The sequence below is a fragment of the Salvelinus alpinus genome, chromosome 2, assembly GCF_045679555.1.
Source record: "Salvelinus alpinus chromosome 2, SLU_Salpinus.1, whole genome shotgun sequence".
NCBI lineage: Eukaryota > Metazoa > Chordata > Actinopteri > Salmoniformes > Salmonidae > Salvelinus > Salvelinus alpinus.
The window spans coordinates 28,871,460-28,893,562 of record NC_092087.1 but is presented as its reverse complement, the minus strand read 5'-3'; the positions used below and the strand labels follow the sequence as shown (position 1 = coordinate 28,893,562).

Genomic DNA, 22,103 nt, shown 5'->3' with positions numbered 1-22,103 from the left:
GAATTCCATGCCACTCAAGTTTAAAATTGTTGTCATCTACTGCCCACCAGGTGTCCATAGAGAGTTCCTCAATGAGCTTGACACCTTGATAAGCTAATTTCCTGATGATGGCTCTCTGTTCTTTGTACTTGGAAACTTCCACCTCCCAACGTCTGCCTTCGATTAATTTCTTTCTAACTCTCTCTTTCCCCTCGCCTCTTTTGACCTCACCCTTTCGCAGTCCCCTCCCACTCACAAGGCAGGTAATACGCTTGATCTCATCTTTACTAGAGGCTGTTCACCTGCTAATCTCACTGCAACCCCCCTCCAGGTCTCTAATCACTACTTTGTTTCCTTTTCTGTGTCGCTTTCCTCCAACCCTAGCCACTCAGCCCCTACCAAGATGGTCATGATCTTCGCTCTCCATCTCCCACTACTCTTTCCTCTTCTATCCTATCATCTCTCATTTCTGCTAAATCCATCTCCCTCCTGTCTCCTGATTCTGATTCTTCGACCCTACTCTCCTCCCTTTCTGCATCCTATGACTCGCACCATCCCCATTCCTCCCGGCCAGCTCGGCCCTCCCCTCCTGCTCCGTGGCTGAGGGACTCTTTGCGAGCTTACAGAACAGGGCTGCGGGCAACTGAGTGAAAATTGAGAAAAACTAAACTTCCGGAGGACCTATCATCCTTTCACTCCCTCCTCTCTACATTTTCTTTATCTGTTTCCACTGCTTAAGCCACTTTCTATTACTCAATATGTCAAGCTTCTGCCTCTAACCCTAGGAAGCTCTTTTCCACCTTCTCTTCCCTCCTCAATCCTCCACCCCTCCCCCTCCATCCTCTCTCTCTGCATCAACCACTTTGAAAAGAAGGTTGATGACATCTGCCACTCATTCCCTCAGCCTCTTGAGTCCACTAGTCCCACTTATAGAGGACTACCCTACGTCTTGACCTCTTTCTCTCCCCTCTCTCCAGATGAAATCCTGCGACTAGTGATGTCCGGCCTCCCGACAACGTGCCTGCTCAACCCCGTCTTCTCATCCTTCTCCAGACCATCTCAACTCATCCTTGACCACTGACTGTGTCCCCTCTGACTTCAAAATGGCCTGAGTTGCTCCCCTCTTCAAGAAACCAATACTCCTCTGACATAAAAAAACGTCGGTATCCCTTCTTTCTTTTCTTTCCAAAACACTTGAGCGTGCTGTCTCTGACCAACTCTCTCGCTATCTCTCTCAGAACGATCTTCTTGACCCTAACCAGTCAGGTTTCAAGGCGTGTCACTCAACCGAGATTGCTCTTCTCTGTGACAAGGAGGCTCTCCGCACTGCCAAAGCTGACTCTCTCTCTTCTGCTCTCATCCTCCTAGATCTATCAGCTGCCTTCGACACCTTGAACCATGAGATCCTCCTCCACTCTCTCAGGGCTGGGTGTCTTAGGCCCTGTACACTCTTGGATTGTATTCTACCTGGCAGGCCTCTCCTACCAGGTGACGGGGAGAGGATCTGTGTCTGCACAACATACTCTCACTACTGGTGTCCCCCAGGGCTCAGTTCCAGGCCCTCTCCTCTTTTCTCTACACACCAAGTCACGCGGCTCTGTCATATCCTCACATGGTTTCGCCTATCATGCGGATGACACTAAACTACTTTTCTCCTTCCCCTCTTCTGACACCCAGGTGGCGACACGCATCTCCCTGTCCATCTTCCAAAAACATCTGAAACAAGTATCTTAAATAATCCCACAGCACACAACCCCTCGCAACACCTCCTAACCTTTGGATAAGAGTGTCTGCTAAATTCCTAAAATGTCAAATGCAAATGTAAATGTGAGTCAACCAAACTTTTAAACTCCTCCAAGGAATCAAGATCCTGGAGTTTCAAGCTGGTCTGGAGATAATTCCAAGACCACGGAGCTAAAACATTTTTTGCCATGATCTGTTCTGATGCTCCAGTTCAAAGTCAGAATACACATAGAGAAAAAAGTGCATAAAAAGGGAATTACGTTCCATTTACACGCACTTAACTCAGGTTGGAAACCCCTTCCCCAAAAGCATGATATAAAATGACGAGGATTGCATAATAGCCAAAGTTGACAGTTGCAGAGTGGATTAGAGTATTTGACTGTTGAAAATAACATATCACACCATAATTATAACCATCTATGGTAGAATTCTGTTCCTCTCAATTTCTCTTGCTTGCGTCTCTATGTAGCGTGTACTGTAGGTTTGTGCTGTCCTATCAATAAAATAAATTAATAAAGAGAAAAATCTGAAGCTTTCATCAAATGACTGACACATTTTAGTGTGGTAATTAATTGTAGTTACATTTCAAGGGATTTCTAAGGCTGTAAATGTGTGGGAAATTGTGATCCTCAAACAAAATGTTGTCTGCCGACAAATGTCATCTCATTGTGATTCATAGCTTTGCCTGCATTCTCAGGTAAAATTCGATGGACAAATAAACTCATCATGTGAGTTGAACATTAAATCTGAGCAGCACCAGAGGCACACTGTTGGCACGGTAACAGCAAGACCCATCTGTCTGTCTGCTCATTCCCCTCCTTAGCTAGTTTTGGAGAGGCTAATCTGAGTTGGGCTGGTTGGGAGGATTAGTCTTTCTGTGTCAGATTTGGACGTAGAGCCTGTCCCCCCATCCCTTCTAAAATAATTTAGCTTTTTCTTAAAAAAAGAAAAAGTGATTTTGCGGAGAGCGGCAGATAATCTGTTTTGCCAACATAACTGAGAGAGAACCCATTTATGCTATCAAGAGAAGCGGAGACGCTCTAATCCATAATCCACTCTTCATTTGTGATTGCTTACATCAGGAAATGACGTGCATGGTCCGTCAAGGGGGAGAATAATAACAAAGTATAAAATAGCAAAGCTTCAACCTGTTTGTGTATGCATGGGCTGGCACTGCCCACTCAACAGCAGCGTCTGTCACAGCGACTAATGGGAGCGTATGCTTTGCCAGGCGTCCACACAGAGAGGTGGCGGTGTGTGTATATGTGTGTGTGTGTATCTGTGTGTGTAGGCTGATCCAAGCTGTGAGCACACTCATGGATATCAGGCTTATCTTTGCTGTGGCTTAACTATTTTCTCAGCCTGTTTGCCAGAGCTACTTCCTCTGTTGAACCTAGGTTGAAGATGACAAAGGTTAAGACAACAGGATTCTAATATCCAATAACTCTTTGCAAAATTGAGACCAGTGTTGCTAGTTAGCAACGATGCTAATAGTTATCAACGATTCTGGTCCAATTAATTTGTTTATTTCTGAAAGCTGCCGTGTGGAATTATTATATTGTCTTAATTTTGTCATCTTCAACCTAGTGCTGAATCCCCCACAATCAATTAACGGAAAAAAGTCTGATTTCACATACTACCAGGCTTTTCCCCATTTCTTTAGATCATGTTTACTAAGTCAACAGGGACACTATTTCAATGGATACATTACATACTGTACTACATAATGTATCACACACAATTAACCAGCTAAACAAATTATGAAGCAGTTATATAGAGCAATATGTTTTACACTAATTGTAAATTATGTGCTGTTCATGTGAATGTTGTAGGCTCCATGGTCTATGTTAAGCGTCTAAGCCTTCCTCTTTTGTGTTGTAGGTGACCCAGGTCCCAGTGGAGGCCTGTGAGCAGTATGGAACCTGCGGAGAGTGTCTGAGCTCTGAGGATCCTCACTGCGGCTGGTGTGTCCTGCTCAACATGTAAGTCCACTACTACACTATTCTCAGAAGGCACAATGACCATGTTTTAAAACAAAAATCACATAATTGTCCAAGAAAAAAGGATTAAGAGGTCATACAAGCCCTCAAATACAAAATGATGCTACTGAGCACACAGATAACAGCCTGTCTGTCACTGCTGGTATGGAGGGGCAGAATGACTGAGATAATGGGGACAGAGCACAGAGGGATTACAGACAGAGAGTAGTGCAGAGGGTAACCAAATGGACTGCTGCAGTCTCTAGAACATTTAGGACTGTGAAAGAGGCTTATCTTCGACATCTTAATTATCTGACCGCCAGGTTAGCTTACGTAATAGAACAGGACAGAGCAGATGAGATTCAGAAGATTAAAACCCAGGCAGTGTTTCTGAAAATACACTGAAACAGACCTTAGAAAGGATTAATGCATTATAATATGGCATTTGCATTTCAGCAATCTCTACGATCATCATTATCTAAATTGCAGCTCTTGGAGAGCCCTCTCTATGTTATCACCCCACTTGACTAGCAAAACACAGAACATATTTATCCTAATTACTTTATTCCTCATCTATTTTCATAAGTGCATTTTCTGCTCCAATTCCCACGATTATACTTGTATGTATGCCACTTCCATGAGTTACTATTGACTGTCTAGCTACTATTCACTGTCTAGCTACTGTTCACTGAATGGTTTCCTAAGTGTAATACTCACCTTGTCTCTCTACAGTAAAACCGTTAGAAAATGTGACATACAGTCACTGTATATGCCCACCCAAAGCAGGTTGAGGTAAAGCACCACGTGCCATATAGAGGTGTGTGTGTATGTACAGTTGAAGTTGGAAGTTTACATACACCTTAGCCAAATACATTTAAACTCAGTTTTTCACAATTCCTGACATTTAATCCAAGTAAAAATTCCCTGTCTTAGGTCAGTTAGGATCACCACTTTATTTTAAGAATGTGAAATGTCAGAATAATAGTAGAGCGAATGATTTATTTCTGCTTTTATTTCTTTCATCACATTCCCAGTGGGTCAGAAGTTGACGTACACTCAATTAGTATTTGGTAGCATTGCCTTTAAATTGTTTAACTTGGGTCAAATGTTTCGGGTAGCCTTCCACAAACTTCCCACAATAAGTTGGGTGAATTTTGGCCCATTCCTCCCAACAGAGGAGTGTTGGTGTAACTGAGTCAGGTGTGTAGGCCTCCTTGCTCGCACACACTTTTTCAGTTCTGCCCACAAATTTTCTATAGGATTGAGGTCAGGGCTTTGTGATGGCCACTCCAAAACCTTGACTTTGTTGTCCTTAAGCCATTTTGCCACAACTTTGGAAGTATGCTTGGGGTCATTGTCCATTTGGAAGACCCATATGTGACCAAGCTTTAACTTCCTGACTGATGTCTAGAGATGTTGCTTAAATATAGTCACATCATTTTCCATCCTCATGATGCCATCTATTTTGTGAAGTGCACCAGTCCCTCCTGCAGCAAAGCACCCCCACAACATAATGCTGCTACCCCCGTGCTTCACGGTTGGGATGGTGTTCTTCGGCTTGCAAGCCTCCCCCTTTTTCCTCCAAATATAACGAAGGTCATTATGGCAAAACAGTTCTATTTTTGTTTCATCAGACCAGAGGACATTTCTCCAAAAAGTACGATCTTTGTCCCCATGTGCAGTTGCAATCCGTAGTCTGGCTTTTTTATGGCGAGTTGGAGCAGTGGCTTCTTCCTTGCTGAGCGGCCTTTCAGGTTATGTCGATATAAGACTTGTTTTACTGTGGATATAGATACTTTTGTACTTGTTTCCTCCAGCATCTTCACAAGGTCCTTTGCTGTTGTTCTGGGATTGATTTGCTCTTTTCGCACCAAAGTGCGTTCATCTCTAGGAGACAGAACGCGTCTCCTTCCTGAGCGGTATGATGGCTACATGGTCCCATGGTGTTTATACTTGCGTACTATTGTTTGTACAGACTAATATGGTACCTTCAGGCATTTGGAAATTGCTCCCAAGGATGAACCAGGCTTGTGGAGGTCTATAATTTTTGGCAGATTTTTTTTGATTTTCCCATGATGTCAAGCAAAGAGGCACTGAGTTTGATGGTAGGCCTTGAAATACATTCACAGGTACACCTGTAATTGACTCAAATTCTGTAATTGACTCAAAAACCTCAATTAGCCTATCAGAAGCTTCGAAAGCCGTGACATCATCTTCTGGATTTTTCCATGCTGTTTAAAGGCACAGTCAACTTCGTGTATAAGTTGACCTACTGGAATTGTGATACAGTGAATTATTTGTGTGTAACAATCTTAGGCGTAGTGGGTGCGGAGTCAGGTGCAGGAGGCAGAAAGTTCTGAATAGCGCTTTAATCAGCACCGGGCAAAATAGTATATACAACGAAACTGAGCGTCATAAAACAAATGCCCAAAACAGGAACCAAACCAAGATTGCACTACCACACATACAAAGTGGAAATAAACAAGCCCGCACGAAGAGCAGGCAGGCCTACTGACTTAAATAGCCAAACTAAAAGTCTAAACAAGAAACAGGTGAAACAAATCAGACCAAACCAACAGAAAAGGGAAAAAGGGATCGGTGGCAGCTAGTAGGCCGGTGACGACGACCGCCGAGCACCACCCGAACAGGAAGGGGAGCCACCTTCAGTAGGAGTCGTGACATTGTGAAATAATCTGTCTGTAAACAATTGTTGGAAAAATTACTTGTGTCATGCACAAAGTAGATGTCCTAACCGACTTGCCAAAACTACAGTTCGCTGCCTGCACCCGCCCGCCCGACTAGCATCACCACCCTGGACGGTTCCGACCTAGAATATGTGGACATCTATAAATACCTAGGTGTCTGGCTAGACTCTAAACTCTCCTTCCAGACTCATATTAAACACCTCCAATCCAAAATCAAATCTAGAATCGGCTTTCTATTTCGCAACAAAGCCTCCTTCACTCACACCGCCAAACTTAACCTAGTAAAACTGACTATCCTACCGATCCTCGACTTCGGCGATGTCATCTACAAAATAGCTTCCAACACTCTACTCAGCAAACTAGATGCAGTTTATCATAGTGCCATCCGTTTTGTTACTAAAACACCTTATACCACCCACCACTGCGACCTGTATGCTCTAGTCGGCTGGCCCTCGCTACATATTCGTCACCAGACCCACTGGCTCCAGGTCATCTATAGGTCCATGCTAGGTAAAGCTCCGCCTTATCTCAGTTCACTGGTCACGATAACAACACCCACCCATAGCACGCGCTCCAGCAGGTATATCTCACTGATCATCCCCAAAGCCAACACCTAATTTGGCCGCCTTTCCTTCCAGTTCTCTGCTGCCTGTGACTGGAACGAATTGCAAAAATCGCTGAAGTTGGAGACTTTTATTTCCCAACTTTAAACATCTGCTATCTGAGCAGCTAACCGATCGCTGCAGCTGTACATAGTCCATCTGTAAATAGCCCACCCAATTTACCTACCTCATCCCCATACTGTTTTTATTTATTTACTTTTCTGCTCTTTGCACACCAGTATCTCTACTTGCACATGATCATCTGATGATTTATCTCTCCAGTGTTAATCTGCTAAATTGTAATTATTCGCTCCTATGGCCTATTTATTGCCTACCTCCTCATGCATTTTGCACACAATGTATATAGACTCTTTTTTCCCCCTACTGTGTTATTGACTTGTTTATTGTTTACTCCATGTGTAACTCTGTATTGTTGTCTGTTCACACTGCTATGCTTTATCTTGGCCAGGTCGCAATTGTAAATGAGAACTTGTTCTCAACTAGCCTACCTGGTTAAATAAAGATGAAAAAATAAAATAAAAAATAGTTTGTTAACAAGAAATTTGTGGGGTGGTTGAAAAACCTAAGTCTATGTAAACTTCCGACTTCAACTATATATGTGGTGTGTTAATGTCTAAAAGTCTAGGACAGGAGAACAAACAGCACTATCAGGCCTAACATGGAGGGGGAGATGAAATAAAAGGGAATGAAAGGGCGCCTGAGATGAAATGGGTATCCAGGGGCACTTCAATTGATAAGAAGCTAAGAGGTTAGTATCTATTCTCCCTATGGATACCGGCTGTATCAAGGAGCCAGCAGGAACAACAACCATCATTGGGTTTCCATTCTGCCTTCATTGTCTTGTAATTACTGTTGAGGTCTCTGTGCGCTTTGAAGGCTCCCATGAGATGTCACCCTCGACCACATCTGAGAGTCCATTAAGCACTGTCTCATCCCACAGTGGACATTACACATGTAAAAGAGAGACACGCTCTATTGTTAGATCCCCTTCAAAAGGACGTGTGATCGCTGAGAGATGCAACCTAGAGAACCTCTAATTCTTTTAAAGGCCCAGTGCATTCAAAAACGTGATTTATCTGTGTTTTATATACACTGAGTATACCAAACATTAGGAACACCTTACTAATATTGAGCTGCACCCCCTTTTGCCCCCAGAACAGCCTCAATTTGTCAGGGCATGGACTCTACAATGTGTCGAAAATGTTCCACAGGGATGCTGGCCCATATTGATTCCAATGCTTCCCACAGTTGTGTGAAATTGGCTGGGTGTCCTTTAGGCGGTGGACCATTCTTGATACACACAGGAAACAGTTGAGCGTGAAAAACCCAACAGCGTTGCAGTTCTTGACACAAACCGGTGCGCTGGCACCTACTACCATACCCTGTTTAAAGGCGCTTAACTATTTTGTCTTTCCCATTCACCTTCTGAATGGCACACATACACAATACATGTCTCAATTGTCTCAAGACTTAAAAATCCTTCTTTACCTTGTCTCCTCCCCTTCATCTACACTGATTAAAGTGGATTTAACAACTGACATCAATAAGGGATCATAGCTTGGATTCACCTGATCACACCTGGATTCACCTGATCAGTCATGGAAAGAGCAGGTTTTCTTATTGTTTTGTATACTCCGTGTATATTTCCACACTATGAGATTAGAATAATATTGTGAAAATGATTATAATTTTATTTTAGTGTTAGAGCTGTTTAAAAGGACCGTGTGAACTTTCAGCCTGTTTTAGTGGGATGGAGTTTTGGCATAACATGTAAATTAGTAAATATACCAATAAGAAAGGGAGTTTCAAACCTCTCTGCAAATGAGAGGTCGTTTTCAGATTCCCCTCCCCACTCAGACCACTCCCAGACTTTTGCTAAGAAGCTTTTTTCTTTGCTAAGAAGCTAATTTTGTTTCTTTTAGACTATTTTAATTTAACACAATCACGGTAAGGTACTTAATTGTTACTCCTAAATGATTTTATATTGAGATAAAAATGGTTGCATTGGACCTTTAAGTGCAATGTTTATGTGTGTTTGTGTGCATTTTGAATGTAAATCTGCACGTCCCAAGTTAGCACAATTTCTCATTTGAAGAGATAGGTCTTCATAGTGGTGGCACAGGGCTACTCATTTCTCCAAAGTGAAAATATTCTATTTTCCCCATCTCTCTCTTCATTTTAATTCCATGTTGTCGCTGTCACTTGTCCACTAAAGCTTAACATTGTTGTCATATATCGCCCACCAGGTGCCATTGGAGAGTTCCTCAATGAGCTTGACACCTTGATAAGCTAATTTTTACAATGATGGCTCACCACTCATCGTACTGAGCGACGTCAACCTCCCACTCCTTTCCTCTTTTGAGCTCACCCTTTCCCAGTCCCCTCCCACTCTCAAGGCAGGCAATGCGCTTGACGTCATCTTTACTAAATCCTGTTCACCTACTAACCGTACTGCAACCCCCTTGATATTTCTGATCACTACTTGGTTTCCTTTTCTCTCCCTCTCTCCTCCAACCCTACCCACTCAGCCCCTACCCAGATGGTCCTGTACATCAATCTTCACTCTCTCTCTCCCACTACTCTCTCCTACTCTATCCTATCAACTCTACCTTCTGCTAAATCCCTCTCACTACTGTCCTGATTAGGCCTCTTCGACCCCACTGACCTCCATTTCCGCATCCTATGACTAGCGCTGTATCTTTCCTCCCGGCCGGCTCAGCCCTCCCCTCCTGCTTCGAGGCTGAGTGACTCACTGCAAGCTCACAGAATAGGATGCGGAAATGTATAAACTAAACTCACGCACATGGAATTGTTCCAAGAGCCGATCTGTAACCCGCCAATAACATCAATTTATTTCCATAGTAGTAGGCTATTAGGCTATTCCCATTCCCTGCTTTATATGGTCTGTGTATTGCCTAAATGTCTCACCGCTCACAAAGCTTAATTGAAGTAGCAGCACAATTCAATTCAACACAACAAGCTTCTGGGTTTGTAAAAAATATATATAATCTTGATTTGAAACGTTTCCTACACACAATATAATTATTCTGAAGCTCGGGTTGTAAGAATGTTTTCATTCCACCAGCCATCTGATTTTTTTGCGGGCCAACTGCGGCGAACCATGAGTATCTGACGCGATGCAGGACTCTACCTTCAGGCTATGCTCAAACCTTACACTCCATCCTGAGCACTCCGTTCTGCCACCTCTGGTCTCTTGGCCCTCCCACCCCTACCGGGGGTCAGTTCAGTCAAAGCTCTCTCTCTCCTGGCACTTCAATTCAAAATCATGTGTATTTTATACTAGTACTGATTTGCTGATAACTACAGGTAACTGTCAAAATAAAGGAAACACCAACAAAAAGTGTCTTAATAGGGCGTTGTGCCACCACGAGCCAGAACAGCTTCAATGCATCTTGGCATAGATTCTATAAGTGTCTGGAACTCTATTGGAGCGATGCGTTTTGTTGATGGTGGTGCTGTCTCAGGCGCTGCTCCAGCAAGTGTTCATTTGGGTTGAGATCTGGTGACTGAGACGGCCATGGCATATGGTTTACATCGTTTTCATGCACATCAAACATTCAGTGACCACTCGTGCCCTGTGGATGGGGACATTGTCGTCAGCATTTTTATGCATGACCCGAAGCATGATGGAATGTTAATTGCTTAATTAACTCATGTGTGTGGAAGCACCTGCTTTCAACATACTTTGTATCCTTGATTTACTCCTTGATTTAGTGTTTCCATTATTTAGGCAGTTATCTGTACTTCATTGAGGGAAAATGTACTTACTGCAGCTGTGATATGTGGTTGTCTCACCTAGCCAATTAGATGAATGCACTAGTTGTAAGTCGCTCTGGATAAGAGAGTCCGCTAAATGACTAAAATGTCAATGTAAAATGTTAAATAACCCTTACACAAAACACTCACTGCTTAAAATCCATTTATCCCATCGTACAACTGGATTTCCTCCGGCAGAGCAATCCAACCAAACTGATAGGGGATCAATTTCCTTAAAGGAAAATACCACGCCAAAACTATCTTGGTATTTGTTTCATTAGTCCAGTTTTCAACGTATGGAACTTTCAAAATACAGAAAGTGTCACAGTATGATGCGTTTTGCATTGATGTTGTTTAGATGTTCCTTAAAGGAAAATGTTTATCTCACATGTACAGTAACCAGTAAGAATGAATAATGGTTCCCATCTACAGGTGTGAATAATGGATAATGGTATAATGGTTCCCATCTACAGGTGTGAATAATGGATAATGGTATAATGGTTCCCATCTACAGGTGTGCCAGAAGAGACCAATGCCAGAGAGCAGAGGAGCCCTTCCGGTTCGCCACTGATATCGAACGTTGTGTGAAAGTTATCGCTCACCCAGACAGCATTGCCGTGTCAGCACACAGTGTGCCTGTAAGTCAACAGATAATTATTTACTTCTGATCAAACTGATTCTGACGTGTTCTGAGTCTTGATGGTGGGAAGAAGTCTTCAGTGTTTCATGATAGACCAGACTGTTCCAACCCAGCTATCTCTCTCTGCTCCTCTCCTATAGCTCCTACTGGAGGTGAGCAATGTACCTGACCTCTCAACTGGGATCACCTGTTTATTTGGAAAGCAGACCGAGGTGGAGGGCCATGTCAATGGCAACAGAGTCATGTGCCTGTCCCCATCTGGCAAAGAGGTCCCACACATACCTGAAGGACAAGGTGACAAAATATATAGCTCCAACATAGGACGTATTGCTCTGTGATCATCAGTGATACATATGTGACTCTTTTACAGAGGACCAGCAGTCTGAATAAAGCCAACTACTATACTACCAATCTCCTCCCTCCCCTTTGTTTTTCTCCATCAGACTGGTTGGGTGTTGCGCTGCGTCTGAACTCTAAGGAGACAGGTCAAATGCTGGGCAGTACAGAGGTCAAGTTCTATAACTGCAGCGTGCATCAAACGTAAGTTAATCTCCTGGCCCACACGTTATCTGATGCATTCAAAAGATAGTAGGGCACAACCTCATTAGGACATTGATGGGGACAACCCCACTTAAGATCAGGCAGATAGGTAACCCCTAAGTTCAAATGACCCATCCATTTTGATTTTGGTCAACCTAAGGCAGATAACCCCACATTGTTAGCTTGTTTGGTTCTACTTAGTGTTTCTAGACTGGTTCCCTGAGGAACAGTGTACATACTGAGCAGTATGAGTACATACATCTAAACATAGTTCCCTGACCGCGACATTCAGGTCCACTTTAACATAATAGAAATACAGTCCAAAGCCAAATCATATCCGTTTGATCAAAATTAGGTGTCCATTAGCAAAATAGTCAGAGACAGTAGCTAGCTGTGATTAATATTTTAGTCTAAACAGCCTCCCCCTCCACTCTGCCTCACACAGCACAGCAGCATCACATCAGCATCACATCAGCCTCCATAATTAATTATCCTGTGTCTGAAAGGACCTGGCAGGCCAGTTCTATGTATACAGAGCTGTTACAGAACATACGGAATTACTGTGTGCTGGTGCCTAATACTGCTCTCTCTGCAACACTGCTTGGCCACAGAGTTTCTAGAAGCATTGGGATGTCTGTTGGCTGGTTAGTCATATGATGTGTGTAACATGTCCATCTGTCCCTCTCCTTGCACTGCAGGTGTCTGTCCTGTGTGAACAGTACCTTCCGCTGCCACTGGTGTAAATATCGCAACCTGTGTACCCACAATCCCTTCAGTTGCTCCTTTCAGGAGGGCCGGGTCAACGCCTCAGAGGTAGCTACATGGCTACTGATAAACATACACCACATTAACAGTATTTTCTGGTATAATGCACATTAACCCATGTTTTCATTAATCCATATTTCCATAACATGTTACTCTTTAGGCAATCTATCTTTATAATTTAATAGACCTTGATAGACCCCTGCTGAGGTCCTTTGACTCTTGGAATATGTTCTCTAGGACTGCCCCCAGCTGCTGCACTCTGGGGAGATCCTGATCCCAGCAGGGGAGGTGAGACCCATCACCCTGAGGGCCCGGAACCTTCCACAGCCCCAGTCTGGCCAGCGGGGGTACGAGTGTGTGCTCTACGTTCAGGGAACCAACCACCGTGTCACCGCCCTGCGCTTCAACAGCTCCAGTGTGCAGTGCCAGAACAGCTCGGTACGTACTGTGACTGTGTGACCCTCTCTAACACTCCCCCTGGCACCAGCCTCAGCCTGGTTGTGCATTATCCAGGACCATTATCTGTAGTCTAGTGAATTACATCTGAGCTAGTCTCTGAGAGCAATCTGAATCTGATCTCATCCCACTGAGATGAGCTCAGGTATGCCGTGTCTTGATCAAATAAGAAGTAGGTTGTCTGCAGCGGAATGACTAAAACATTTAATTTATGTCTGAAACCAAACGTCAGTGTTATTCAAAGGTGCATCTAGGTCCATGTAATAGGGACATAATAGGTTAACGTCTCAGATAGTCGACAGTGAGGATGAGTGGCAGACAGTGCTGCATAGACTACATGACACACAATCAATTTTTAATGCGTCTATACCTCACTCTTCTATCTCACGTCCAGTAAAAAGCCAATTTTCCTCAGCTCTAGATGAACAGCCTCTCCATTCCCCGCAGAGTCCTGTCCCAATATGGCCATGCACAGTGGAGAGGAGCAGACAGTGATCATAGAAATGACAGGTGGTTAAAAGCCTCATCTCTCTCTCTTCCTCCCTCTCACATCCCTCTCCCTCTCCCACCCCTCTTTCTCTCCCTCTTCCTACCTCTCTCTCTCCGGCAGTACATATATGAGGGTGTGAGGATCAGTGACCTGGCAGTGGACCTCTCCATCATTTGGAATGGCAATTTCATCATCGACAATCCAGATAAGATTAAAGGTGCCTCTGCCATCCATCACTGTCTGCCATGGCTGAGGAGTGGAAAGCTCTCACTCTGGGATGGATGAGGTTTAGCCCACGCCAAGGCTTTCACTCAGCCTTGGGAGAACGTTCACATGGCACTCTCTACTGTGTTATTAGTTCTAGCCAATCATCTGGGCTGTGAGGGTGGACTTTTGTGTTAACCATTTTGATTTCTCACTAACTCTTAGATCTCTCCATTATCCTGCTTGAGTGTGTATTTGGTATTAGAATAGTGCCATTCAATATCTAAATACTGTCAAATATACACTGAGTGTACAAAACATTAGGAACAGCTGCTTTTTTCATGACATAGACTAACCAGGTGAATCCAGGTGAAAGCTTTGATCCCATATTGACGTCATGTAGATGAAGGGGAGGAGACAGGTTAAAGAATATTTTTTTAAGCTTTGAGACAACTGAGACATGGATTGTGTATGTGTGCCATTCAGAGGGGGAATGGGCAAGACAAAACATGTAAGTGCCTTTGAACAGGGTATGGTAGTAGGTGACACCACACCTACTACCAAACAGGTGGTGACACCTGTCACCACCTGTTTGATTGTGTCAAGAACTGCAACACTTCTGGGTTTTTCACGCTCAACAGTTTCCAGTGTGTATCAAGAATGGTCCACCGCTCAAAGGACATCCAGCCAACTTGACACAAGTGTGTAAAAGCATTGGAGTCAACATGGGCCAGAATCCCTGTGGAATGCTTTTGACACCTTGTAGAGTCCGTGCCCCAGTGAATTGAGGCTGTTTTGAGGCCAGTGTACAAGCACTGAATGTAATTCAACTGCGGTCCTCCTGTATTCCACAGTGCACCTGTATAAGTGTGGTGCCCAGCGGGACAGCTGTGGCATGTGTCTGCGGGCTGAGAGGAAGTTCCAGTGTGGCTGGTGCAGTGGAGAAGGCCGTTGCACCATGAGGCAGCACTGCCTGCCCATCAGCCCCTACGCCAGCCGCTGGCTCGACGTGTCCACCAGGAACGTTAAGTGTACCAACCCACGCATAACTGAGGTTAGTCAGTCAGACCCTTATCTTTTACAACTAACCCCTACTTTAACCTTCACCATTATCCATCATATGGCCTTAGTGATAAGAGGCCTTCTCAGAAATAATCAGTAAAAACAATTGAGATCAGTCCTTAGACATGAGCAAGACCGGTGGTAGCTTGTGGAATAGACACCGACTGGAATGTGGTTTTAACCAATCAGCATCGAGGATTAGACCCACCCGTTGTATAAATAAGACTATATCAGACATACAGCTTGTGCCAAATTAATGCAACCTTAAGTTATGCCCTATGCACCCTATTTTGTGGGTGGCAATGAGTGTTCTTGGCCCCAACACACTGTTAATTTTTTAGAATGAGAGAGACACAGTAGGTCAGACAGCCACAGAGAATTACTGCTCCAACTTCAAAGAGCCATGAGCCTTTGAAGTCCCTGTCACATTATTAGTGTTTCAGTGGCAGTCTGGGAGTGAATTGATTCAGACCCGGGCTGCTACTGCCTGCTGCTGGAAACTGGGAGAGCACTGCTCAATAGGCCTGAAGGCACTTTGTGTGGTCAAGCCATTTTAGATAGAGCTTCTGCATAGTTGTTTTTGGGCATAGTGATGCAATGCATTAATCTGTTGTCATGTATTGAAAATATTACACTACTTGTATGCTGCCACCATAAATCTGTTCCTTCTCCATGCCCCCCTCTCCTTCCTGTAGGTGAGCCCAGTGGCAGGGCCTCCAGAGGGGGGAACACTGGTCACCATCCAGGGCCTGAACTTGGGCCTGTCCTTCTCTGAGCTGGTGGGCAACGTGGAGGTGGCAGGGGTTCAGTGTACCCCACAGGAAGAGGGCTACATCACTGCAGAACAGTAAGAACCAAAATAAACAGAAGCACCCAGACTCCCCATAGCCTTAACCCAAAACCCTAACCCTAGCTCCTAACCCTAAAACTAACCCTAGCTCCTAACCCTAAACCTAATTCTAACCATAACATTAATTCTAACCTTAACCCTAACCCCCCTAGAAATTGCATTAGACATTTTGGGGACAAACAAAATGTCCACAGTTTGTCAAATTTTTGTTTGTTTACTACTCTTGTGGCGACTTCTAGTCCCTACAAATATACAGTTGAAGTCGGAAGTTTACATACACCTCAGCCAAATACATTTAAACTCAGTTTTTCACAATTCCTGACATTTAATCCTAGTAAAAATACCCTGTCTTAGGTCAGTTAGGATCACCACTTTATTTTAAGAATGTGAAATGTCAGAATAATAGTAGAGAGAATTATTTATTTTTGCTTTTATTTCTTTCATCACATTCCCAGTGGGTCAGAAGTTTACATACACTCAATTAGTATTTGGTAGCATTGCCTTTAAATTGTTTAACTTGGGTCAAACGTTTCAGGTAGCCTTCCACAAGCTTCCCACAATAAGTTGGGTGAATTTTGGCCCATTCCTCCCTACAGAGCTGGTGTAACTGAGTCAGGTTTGTAGGCCTCCTTGCTCACACACGCTTTTTCAGTTCTGCCCACACATTTTCTACAGGATTGAGGTCAGGGCTTTGTGATGGCCACTCCAATACCTTGACTTTGTTGTCCTTAAGCCATTTTACCACAACCTTGGAAGTATGCTTGGGGTCATTGTCCATTTGGAAGACCCATTTGCGACCAAGCTTTAACTTCCTGACTGATGTCTTGAAATGTTGCTTCAATATATCCACATAATTTTTCCTCCCTCATGATGCCATCTATTTTGTGAAGTGCACCAGTCCCTCCTGCAGCAAAGCACCCCCACAACATGATGCTGTCACCCCCGTGCTTTACGGTTGGGATGGTGTTCTTCGGCTTGCAAGTCTCCCCTTTTTCCTCCAAACATAATGATGGTCATTATGGCAAAACAGTTCTATTTTTGTTTCATCAGACCAGAGGACATTTCTCCAAAAAGTATGATCTTTGTCCCCATGTGCAGTTGCAAACCATAGTCTGGCTTTTTTATGGCGGTTTTGGAGCAGTGGCTTCTTCCTTGCTGAGCGGTGTCGATATATGTCGATATAGGACTCGTTTTACTGTGGATATAGATACTTTTGCACCTGTTTCCTCCAGCATCTTCACAAGGTCCTTTGTTGTTGTTCTGGGATTGATTTGCTCTTTTCGCACCAAAGTGCGTTCATCTCTAGGAGACAGAACGCGTCTCCTTCCTGAGCTGTATGACGACTGCGTGGTCCCATGGTGTTTATACTTGCATGCTATTGTTTGTACAGATGAATGTGGTACCTTCAGGCATTTGGAAATTGCTCCCAAGGATGAACCAGACATGTGGAGGTCTGCAACTTTTTTTCAGAGGTCTTTGCTGATTTCCTTTGATTTTCCCAAGATGTCAAACTAAGAGGCACTGAGTTTGTTGGTAGGCCTTGAAATACATCCACAGGCACACCTCCAATTGACTCAAATGATGTCAATTAGCCTATCAGAAGCTTCTAAAGCCATAACATCATTTTCTGGAATTTTCCAAGTTGTTTAAAGGCACAGTCAACTTCGTGTATAATCTTCTGACCCACTGGAATTGTGAATTAAGTGAAATAATCTGTCTGTAAACAATTGTTGGAAAAATTACTTGTCATGCACAAAGTAGATGTCCTAACTGACTTGCCAAAACTATAGTTTGTTAACAAGAAATTTGTGGAGTGGTTGAAAAACTAGTTTTAATGACTCCAACCTAAGTGTATGTAAACTTCCAACTTCAACTGTAGTTAAACACGTCCACACACACACACACGAACACACAAACACACACACACACTATAACTAATGATGAACATAAAGATATACAGGTTGCAGCAGGCTTTCTTTAGTGTGCTGAGGAGTAGAGAGCAGAGCTGTTTTGTGTGCCGTTGTGAGGCTGACGGCACTGCTGTAATTGAAATGCGCCGCATGTCACTGACTGCAGAGACAATCTGTTAGCCATGTGTTTCTCTCACAGCCATGTAATTCGATTGGGCCATGGATGAAGGGACCTTATTTATATCCTTGTATAAAAAAGGAACATGCCAGCAGAAAAACTGAAAACTCCTGACAGCAGAGGGTTGAGAGAAGAGGATTCATTGGGTCCTGTTGTCGGGGTGAAAGGTTCATCCCTAAGATTTAGCAATACTTTTCTGTGACTATTCATTTAGACCCCATACAGTGCTTTAAAACATGTCATTGCAAACATAAGTGTTATTGTAGGTCAGTTTGTATAATGACTTATTCATTGCGTTCTACATTATCTTATTGACCTGACAGGCTAACTGATTTATCGAGAACACACTGTTGCCATGGTGATGGAGGTAATGGTGGGTAGTGGATGTGGTGGAGTTTATTATTGCTGTTATATTGGTGCTTTTGGTTTTTCATTAGGAAGAAAGATGGCCCTCCATATTAACCTACCACTACTATGATAGTCTGCTTCAATCACATTGTCTAGAGAGACCAACAGAAAACAGCACTTTTTCTTCAATTGAAAAACGTGTACAGCACAGTAATCTATCTCTTTCTCTCCCTCCTTTTCTCCCTCCCTCCCTCCTTTTCTCCCTTCTTTTCTCTCTCTCTCTCTCTCTCTCTCTCTCTCTCTCTCTCTCTCTCTCTCTCTCTCTCTCTCTCTCTCTCTCTCTCTCTCTCTCTCTCTCTCTCTCTCTCTCTCTCTCTCTCTCTCTCTATATATATATATCTATCTATATCTCTCTCTCTATATATATATCTCTCTCTCTATATATCTCTCTCTCTCTCTATATATATCTCTCTATATCTCTCTCTCTATATATCTCTCTCTCTCTCTCTCTCTCTCTCTCTCTCTCTCTCTCTCTCTCTCTCTCTCTCTCTCTCTCTCTCTCTCTCTCTCTCTCTCTCTCTCTCTCTCTCTCTCTCTCTCTCTCTCTCTCTCTCTATATATATATATCTATCTATATCTCTCTCTCTATATATCTCTCTCTCTCTATATATATATCTCTCTATATATATCTCTCTATATCTCTCTCTCTATATCTCTCTCTCTATATATATCTCTCTATATATCTCTCTCTCTCTCTCTCTCTCTCTCTCTCTCTCTCTCTCTCTCTCTCTCTCTCTCTCTCTCTCTCTCTCTCTCTCTCTCTCTCTCTCTCTCTCTCTCTCTCTCTCTCTCTCTCTCTCTCTCTCTCTCTCTCTCTCTCTCTATATATACACTGCTCAAAAAAATAAAGGGAACACTTAAACAACACAATGTAACTCCAAGTCAATCACACTTCTGTGAAATCAAACTGTCCACTTAGGAAGCAACACTGATTGACAATAAATTTCACATGCTGTTGTGCAAATGGAATAGACAAAAGGTGGAAATTATAGGCAATTAGCAAGACACCCCCAAAAAAGGAGTGATTCTGCAGGTGGTGACCACAGACCACTTCTCAGTTCCTATGCTTCCTGGCTGATGTTTTGGTCACTTTTGAATGCTGGCGGTGCTCTCACTCTAGTGGTAGCATGAGACGGAGTCTACAACCCACACAAGTGGCTCAGGTAGTGCAGTTCATCCAGGATGGCACATCAATGCGAGCTGTGGTAAAAAGGTTTGCTGTGTCTGTCAGCGGAGTGTCCAGAGCATGGAGGCGCTACCAGGAGACAGGCCAGTACATCAGGAGACGTGGAGGAGGCCATAGGAGGGCAACAACCCAGCAGCAGGACCGCTACCTCCGCCTTTGTGCAAGGAGGTGCACTGCCAGCGCCCTGCAAAATGACCTCCAGCAGGCCACAAATGTGCATGTGTCTGCTCAAACGGTCAGAAACAGACTCCATGAGGGTGGTATGAGGGCCCGACGTCCACAGGTGGGGGTTGTGCTTACAGCCCAACACCGTGCAGGACGTTTGGCATTTGCCAGAGAACACCAAGATTGGCAAATTCGCCACTGGCGCCCTGTGCTCTTCACAGATGATAGCAGGTTCACACTGAGCACATGAGCACATGTGACAGACGTGACAGAGTCTGGAGATGCCGTGGAGAACGTTCTGCTGCCTGCAACATCCTCCAGCATGACCGGTTTGGCGATGGGTCAGTCATGGTGTGGGGTGGCATTTCTTTGTGGGGCCGCACAGCCCTCCATGTGCTCGCCAGAGGTAGCCTGACTGCCATTAGGTACCGAGATGAGATCCTCAGACCCCTTGTGAGACCATATGCTGACACATGCACATTTGTGGCCTGCTGGAGGTCATTTTGCAGGGCTCTGGCAGTGCACCTCCTTGCACAAAGGCGGAGGTAGCGGTCCTGCTGCTGGGTTGTTGCCCTCCTACGGCCTCCTCCACGTCTCCTGATGTACTGGCCTGTCTCCTGGTAGCGCCTCCATGCTCTGGACACTACGCTGACAGACACAGCAAACCTTTTTGCCACAGCTCGCATTGATGTGCTATCCTGGATGAACTGCACTACCTGAGCCACTTGTGTGGGTTGTAGACTCCGTCTCATGCTACCACTAGAGTGAGAGCACCGCCAGCATTCAAAAGTGACCAAAACATCAGCCAGGAAGCATAGGAACTGAGAAGTGGTCTGTGGTCACCACCTGCAGAATCACTCCTTTTTTGGGGGTGTCTTGCTAATTGCCTATAATTTCCACCTTTTGTCTATTCCATTTGCACAACAGCATGTGAAATGTATTGTCAATCAGTGTTGCTTCCTAAGTGGACAGTTTGATTTCACAGAAGTGTGATTGACTTGGAGTTACATTGTGTTGTTTAAGTGTTCCCTTTATTTTTTTGAGCAGTGTATATATATCTCTATATATCTCTCTCTATATATATCTCTCTCTCTCTATATATATATATGTCTCTATATCTCTGTGTTTGTGTGTTCTGACAGGATTGTGTGTAAAATGGCCTCTACGTCTCAGGGAAGTGCACCTGGTCCAGTCCAGCTGTGTGTTGGTGAATGTAGACCAGAACTACGAACTCAGTCCTCCCAGCTCTACTCCTTTGAGGTATGATCTGCATCTTAAACCATACATAGAACACATTTCTCTACTACAGTATTATTGCTTTGGAACAGTTTGTTCTCATACACTATCATATGAGTCATCAACAAAAAGTCCACAAAGTAGCATGCCATGTGGAATATTGAGAAAATTATTTTTTCATAGACTCCTACCATGGTGGGACTGACCCCTGGCCGAGGGCCTGAGTCTGGGGGCACTAAGGTCACCATCGTGGGGGAGAACCTGGGTGCTGGGAGCAGTGTGAACGTTACCTTTGGAAACCAGACTTGTGAGCTGTACAGGTGAGTGCACAGGAACAAGCCAACCGAGAACCCTCTACTGAAGCTCCTACAAAGACCCTTATATAAAAGTGGGGACTTGATGAAAGTGCCTGTGGAAAGGCTGAACGCCAGGACAGTGCATTGTTTTCTACTCTTATTTTTAGAGATCTATTTAAAGATCAAAAAGGGCCCTCATTGTGAGTCTCAGGAGGGTGAAGAAAAGGCACCATTAGCTAGAAATCCTCTAATTACTATGTTTCATCTCTAAAGAGGGAGGGGCAGACCATAATGCTCACTTGCCCTGCATTGTAATGTGCATAACTCACTGTAGTAGAGTTAAGATTCCCACCACGGTAAAGAGCAGGTACAGACAGAATCAAGGGAATTGAACCCTATTGGTATTTCTTGTTGGTTTTCCCAGGCGGACCATGTCGGAGATCGTGTGTTTCTCGGCACCCTCTGTGACGGGCGCCACCCTGGTGCAGGTCAGCCTCAGTGTAGATCTGGCCATGGTGCAAGGAAGCCTGGGCTTTGAGTACATCGAGGATCCCACAGTCCAGCGCATCGAGCCAGAGTGGAGCATCACTAGGTACAACAAACCTCCCCGCTAATAAGTTGTGTGTGCAACCTGATATTTTGATAACATGGCCTCCTATTTATGCCCCCCCACCCACCCCCTCCATTTGGTTCAGCTGTATATTACTGAGGAATAAGGTGAGTGAAGGTGCAAGGCACCGCAGCAGCCTGCTCTGCTGGCCTTCCAGTCACATATTATGCATGATGGTTGGTGCAGGGCTGTATGTGACTTGACATAGAGACAGCCAGCCAGGGAGAAGTGGTGCAGCGGCATGGCTACTGGCTTTCTACTCTGTCAACTGACAGGGGATTTCACAGACTTATAATCAAAG

The 22,103-nt window shown here is 44.2% G+C and overlaps 1 protein-coding gene across 4 annotated transcripts in view; it reads left to right on the top strand.

The window, feature by feature from the left end:
* LOC139558136 (plexin-A2-like) overlaps positions 1 to 22,103 on the top strand; it is a 71,857-nt gene that overhangs the window by 38,009 nt on the left and 11,745 nt on the right. For 3 of the 4 annotated variants that reach the window (XR_011671555.1, XM_071373458.1, XM_071373459.1), the window contains exons 5-16: positions 3,604 to 3,704; positions 11,321 to 11,444; positions 11,587 to 11,740; positions 11,890 to 11,986; positions 12,685 to 12,799; positions 12,989 to 13,189; positions 13,818 to 13,914; positions 14,756 to 14,955; positions 15,659 to 15,810; positions 20,803 to 20,920; positions 21,080 to 21,216; positions 21,617 to 21,784. Coding sequence is in view for 3 of the 4 variants with exons in the window: in XM_071373458.1 (XP_071229559.1) it covers positions 3,604 to 3,704; positions 11,321 to 11,444; positions 11,587 to 11,740; positions 11,890 to 11,986; positions 12,685 to 12,799; positions 12,989 to 13,189; positions 13,818 to 13,914; positions 14,756 to 14,955; positions 15,659 to 15,810; positions 20,803 to 20,920; positions 21,080 to 21,216; positions 21,617 to 21,784 (1,664 nt within the window). In the remaining variant the exon portion in view is untranslated. The other variant, XM_071373461.1, reaches the window with a different exon arrangement.